The sequence below is a fragment of the Chrysochloris asiatica genome, unplaced genomic scaffold, assembly GCF_000296735.1.
Source record: "Chrysochloris asiatica unplaced genomic scaffold, ChrAsi1.0 scaffold00006, whole genome shotgun sequence".
Classification (NCBI taxonomy): Eukaryota; Metazoa; Chordata; class Mammalia; order Afrosoricida; family Chrysochloridae; genus Chrysochloris; species Chrysochloris asiatica.
In genome coordinates this window covers 15,274,251-15,279,706 of record NW_006408524.1, presented here as the reverse complement: position 1 = coordinate 15,279,706, position 5,456 = coordinate 15,274,251, and the positions used below count along the sequence as shown (strand labels likewise).

Genomic DNA, 5,456 nt, shown 5'->3' with positions numbered 1-5,456 from the left:
AACAACAACAAATTCCTACTCTGCAATGTAACATAGTCTCTAGTTGGAGGTAATCATGAAATATATAGGCCCTAACATATATAACTCATTTTTTTTTCTGAAAATAACCCATCCTTCCCCTAAATTCTAAAGCTCTATCCCTCCTTCTATATTGATTAAGATGCTTCCAGCTGTGTGTCATAAAACACCTCTTGACTACAAGTAATAGAAAAATGGTATTTGCAACAGAAAACACAAATTCAAGTGACTGATAACACAGAGGATCATATATAAAGTGATTAAATAACATAAATTGTAGGGATCAGAGAAAAACGTACAAACATACAGACACAACTGTCAGGGACAAAATGAGGTAGGAATGGGTCAAATGAGCAATTCAAGAGAAAATATTCTCAATATTTATCCCAGCTCATCTTGGCACTAGTCCCTTATAGAAAGAATGACATTCTGGCAATAAAAATTGCTAATAGCTATTTCCCTTCATTTTCTTTCCTGTGATTACTAAGTACTCTTTCACTGACTTCTAAGTTCATAAAATAGAAAAGTGGAGCAAAAGTTCCAAATTGAATTGGGTAAATAAATCCAGACAAAGAAATTGAATTATGAGTGAAAACTGTACCAGAATTCTTTAATCTAAGAGCTTAAATAACATGCCAATCGGGTGGTAATCCAGGGTTCTAGTTAAAGCGAGTTGAAGTGCCAAGTGTTCCTGAAGTACAGGATTAGCACAAGTCAAGCAATCTAGAACTCACACCCTGGTGACAAAATGATCCTAATGAATCCTTGTCTAATCAGAAAACAAAAAAGAATTTATAGCCTTTCAATATCATATCACATCCGAAGAATGAGTATTGCTTCTCAGATTTCATGCCTTTCAGATTCTATATCCTGAAAGTGAAATAGTCCCTGTCTCGCAAACTACAGAAGAAGAGAGGTTTATCAGGGGAGAGTCCAAAGTTGGAGTTGGATGAGGATCAGTTTCATTTACCACATTGCACTGCAATGTTTATGGCTCCTACAGTTGTTAGAAATTTAAATCTCTCATTTCTATAGATTCAGAATTTAGCAGTCTCTTTAGTTTATAACAAAAGCAAGAGATTTTCTATCATTGCTTTCTATCAGCCTCCTTGATTTGTGCTTTCTTTGGCTTTTAAAAATCTCTCTGCTTTATTATTAACCTTAAATATTTAAAACTCAGATTGGACCATGCTATCTCCTGCTTAATAATAAAGTCTAGAAGCTTTGCATATAAAACCTCCATAGTTGGAACTTGCTTTCTTTTTCAATCTCATCTGCTGCTATTTCTTAAGTTTTATATAATGTGTAATAAACAGTAACATTAGGTCACTATTTTACTGACTGGTGCAATTCATGGCTGAAAGACATAAGAGTCTTTCACATCAGGTAGCAGCTGAGTGAGGCAGCATATCACTAAGAGCAGGGATTCCGCTTAGACTGCCGGGACAAATGTAACATCCTTTAGTTAGTCCCACAAAGGACACACCTTGGCTTTATGCCCGTAAACAAATGACTTAATCTCTCAGTGGCACCATCCTTCATCTATAAAATATAGATAATAATATTTTCTATCTCAAGGGGTTATAATAAGTATAAAATTATTAATGTATATAAATCACTCAGAAAAAATGTCTTGCATAGAATAAGCAGTATTTGTTGACTAATATATGAGAGCACTAGGAATGTACTTTTTGTTAAGTGCTGTTGAGCTGGTTGTAACTCACAGTGACCATGTATAAGGTTTCTGAGGCTGTAAAACTTTGAGGGAGCAGAAAGCCTACTGCTTGGGTACAAATCCAAGCTTCACTACAAATTAGCTCTGAGACCTAGGTAAGCAAATTAATTTATCTAAGGTCTATTTCTTAGCAGAGATGCCTTTGTGCTTCTTCCTGACACCCAGCTGGACTACATTTCCCAGTTGCCCTGGCAGTTATGGGACTGGGTTATGACTGATGTGCACCTCTTCCAGGCCTAGTCCTTACAGAACCTCCTGTACACGGATCTTCCATGTTCTTTCTCCTTTGCTTGAGTGATGCAGGCAAGCTCATCAGCCCTGGAACCCACATAGGAATGATGGCAAAACCATAGGTCTGGGTCCCTCAGCCACTGCTTATTGGAGAACCACCTGCCCCTGGTTTGACATTTATGTGATCACAAAATTCAACTTTACTTCAGTGAGTTGTCACTGAAATGTTAGTGTTTGATAAGTACTGGATTGTGGACAATAAGGCTTGTGGTTCTAGCCCGCCAGCTAATCCACAGGAGAAAGATGAGCCTTTCTACTCCATCAAAGATTTAAAGTCTCAGAAACCCTATACAGGGTTACTATGCATTAGAACTGACTCGATGGCACTTAACAACAACAAGAAGCTGTTAAAAAGATGTTGTAAATCTTTGTGGGAGCAGAAAGCCTCATCTTTCTCCCAAGCTGAGCAGCTACCAGGTTTGAACCACCAACCTTGTGGATTACAGTGTAATGCTTAGCCCTACAGTTGTTGTTGTTAAGTGCCGTCGAGTCAGTTCCAACCCATAGCGACCCTGTACAGGGTTTCCGAGGGTGTAAATCTTTACGGGAGTAGAAAGCCTCATCTTTCTCCCGCGGAGCGCCCTACAGAGCCACCACATATATATAACAGCTAGCATGACCTAATTAATGTAATTTCCTAATATGCAAAACAGGAATAATACTATATGAGAATTATTTAACACAGTACATGGTACAAAATAGTCAAAAGACTTTCATTATTATCATGAGCTATTCTGTTAAATTGATTCAATTGTCCTTTTGCAAATTGTATCTTTCCCTTAAGATCTATTTAAACTCCCAACCTTTATGAAACTGAATTTCCAACCTACACTGGTCTTTCTCTGTCTTACAGTATTGCCCCCCAAATAATTTAGCATGCACAATATTTGCTTCATGACTTCTTCATAAAAATTATTCCTATTTGAGGACAGGAATAATGCTTACACCATGATTTGGTCACTACTGGTAGATAATCCAGATCATTTAGTGGAAGAAGCCCACCATGAAACCCTGGGTCTCTGCCCTGATTAGCTCAGCGGGCTAGGGTACTGTAAAAGCAAATGAGGTTATTATTGAAAAAGTGAAAGAGTGAATGAATGAAGGCAATTTCATTCTATTTCATGGTCATAAATAAGTCTTCTGGCTTTCAAATCCTTACAACTATTCAAAACTGAGAGCAGATTAAAGAGTGAGAGAACCAGAAGAAATTTATTACCAGTGCTGAACAACTCAAGCAGTACTGATGGTGTTATGTCAGCAGCAAAGTTTTTCCTTTGTGAATTTTCCTTGAATTAGAATTTAATACACAAATCTACAAGAGATTAAAATAAAAGCTTTACCTCACCATGGTCAAGGAGCTGTTTTCTGGAATAAAACAAAAATATACTCCATTTATTGAATGTCCATTATAGTAAGATTACATAAATATAATTTCATTCATTTGTTCTCAAATTAAAAAAAAAACATTATAAACAATTTAGGAACACAAATAGAAAACAAAAAAGATTAGACATGCTACTAATCAATCACAGTAATTTTAAAGTATAATTTAAAATCATCCTATTAAGCTATTTTTTGCTTAAGGTAAAATGAGTTTTACTGATCCCTGAAGATTATACCTTTGGAAAGATAAATGGACAGAAATGTTATCTATTTATTAATGACATTCAATTTACGGAAATGTTAGATTTTTGAGCTGGTTTCATTTTCCACAATTATAAACAGCATGAATATCCTTGTACATAATATTTGGTAAGTATATGTGAGTATTCCTGAGGATACATTTCTAGAAGAAAAATTATTGGAGCACATAAATATTTTTAGTTCCCATCAAAGCTGCCCAGTTCACTGAATCTTTACGGCATACGTAATCTATTAGGCACTATGCTCTGAGTGACACAGATATGGTTCTTATCTTCATGGATCTTACATGAGACTCACATGTAAATTTTACAGTTCCAATGAAGAGACTGGGTCTTTTAGTCTGTAAAAAGGTTTTACAGTGGACATCCGGCAATATTATGAACTAGGCAAACGCGTTACCCGGACCCTCTACATGAAAGACACTAGAGACCAAATGAAACAGATAAGGACGATAATCCCGGAATGCTGACATTCAGAGGGAAGTATAGAGAAGTGAATTAAATACGAAAAAGAGAAGAAGCTGAATAAAAGTGGCTAGAGAAATAACAGAGTGGCTTAATCATCCACTGACCTGACACAGCACAGACATTTTGATCTTTAACAAGTAGGGTTTCATCGGAACAGTGGCCAGACAGCACAAAGACCCATACCAATGGCTGGAAACCAGAAAGATGGGATTCTTCCCTTTCTCCCCACACCTTTCTGGTGACCAGAAGCAAGGCCAACCACCATCGACATCCACCCAGTGGACTGTGATACCCACTTTTACCCTGCACAGCAGCTGCTCTGCCTGAGGTCAGAGACACACCCTCATGGATAGGGTGCTAAGTGCCCTATCCCATTGGCTGGAGACGTGTGAATGTGCACTGCTATAGAGTTGCCTCTCACTGGCCACCTCTGGGTGAGCAGGAACTCCTTGTATATTCAGCCAGCAGGAACTCTCAACACTCCACTCTACCCCATGAGCTCCTTGGTTGGCAGAAGGTGCCAATCATACCATGTGACCTGCCCACAGCAGATTTCTCCTCTTTGAGTCCCACCCCACCCCAGGTTTAACCTTTGTTTCTTTTCTTTTCTTATCCTTGTTTTTATCCTTTCTCTCAGCTTTCCTTTTAAATGTTTTACTTCTGTTTCAAAATTCAGTCTCTCCTCCCTTCTGATTCCTTTTTTCTTCACTTAATTTTTTCTTTACTGTTTTATTTTTCTCTTTTCTTTTTCCCTCCTCCCTAATTTTGTTTACGGACACCACTCATCTGTCAGTTTGTCATACTGTGGTGGCTTGTGTGTTGCTGTGATTCTGGAAGCTATGCCACAAGTACTTTAAATACTAATAGGGTCACCCAGGGTGGATGGGTTTCAGATGAGCTTCCAGATGAACACAGACCAGGAAGGAGAGACGGACTACTTCCGAATATTTAGTCACTGGAAACGTTATGAATAGCAGAGGAAAACTGTCAGCACCAGATTACTGAATATTGAAACATGATGAAGATCACAAGATTTGTCAGATATAGTGCCAGAAGATGAGTCCCTTAGGTTGGAAGGCACTCAAACTATGATAGGGGAAGATCTGCCTCCTCAAAGTGGAGTTGACCGTGATTACGTGAATGGAGTAAAGCCTTCTGGACCTTCATTTGCTGATGGGGCACAACTCAAAATGGAAAGAAATAGTTGTTTTATATCCATTAATAAGCAGAACATGGAATGTATGAAGTATAAATCTAGGAAAATTGGAAACTATAAAAAATGAAATGGAACACATAGCCAT

General features: G+C 37.8%; 1 protein-coding gene across 1 annotated transcript in view; it reads right to left on the bottom strand.

Moving 5' to 3' along the window:
• The window catches only part of LOC102827936 (probable C-mannosyltransferase DPY19L2-like), a 138,585-nt gene that overhangs the window by 32,315 nt on the left and 100,814 nt on the right, over positions 1-5,456 (bottom strand). The window contains exon 17 of the mRNA XM_006832269.1: positions 3,385-3,409. Within this exon, the coding sequence (XP_006832332.1) occupies positions 3,385-3,409 (25 nt within the window). The remainder of the gene's footprint in view (positions 1-3,384; positions 3,410-5,456) is intronic.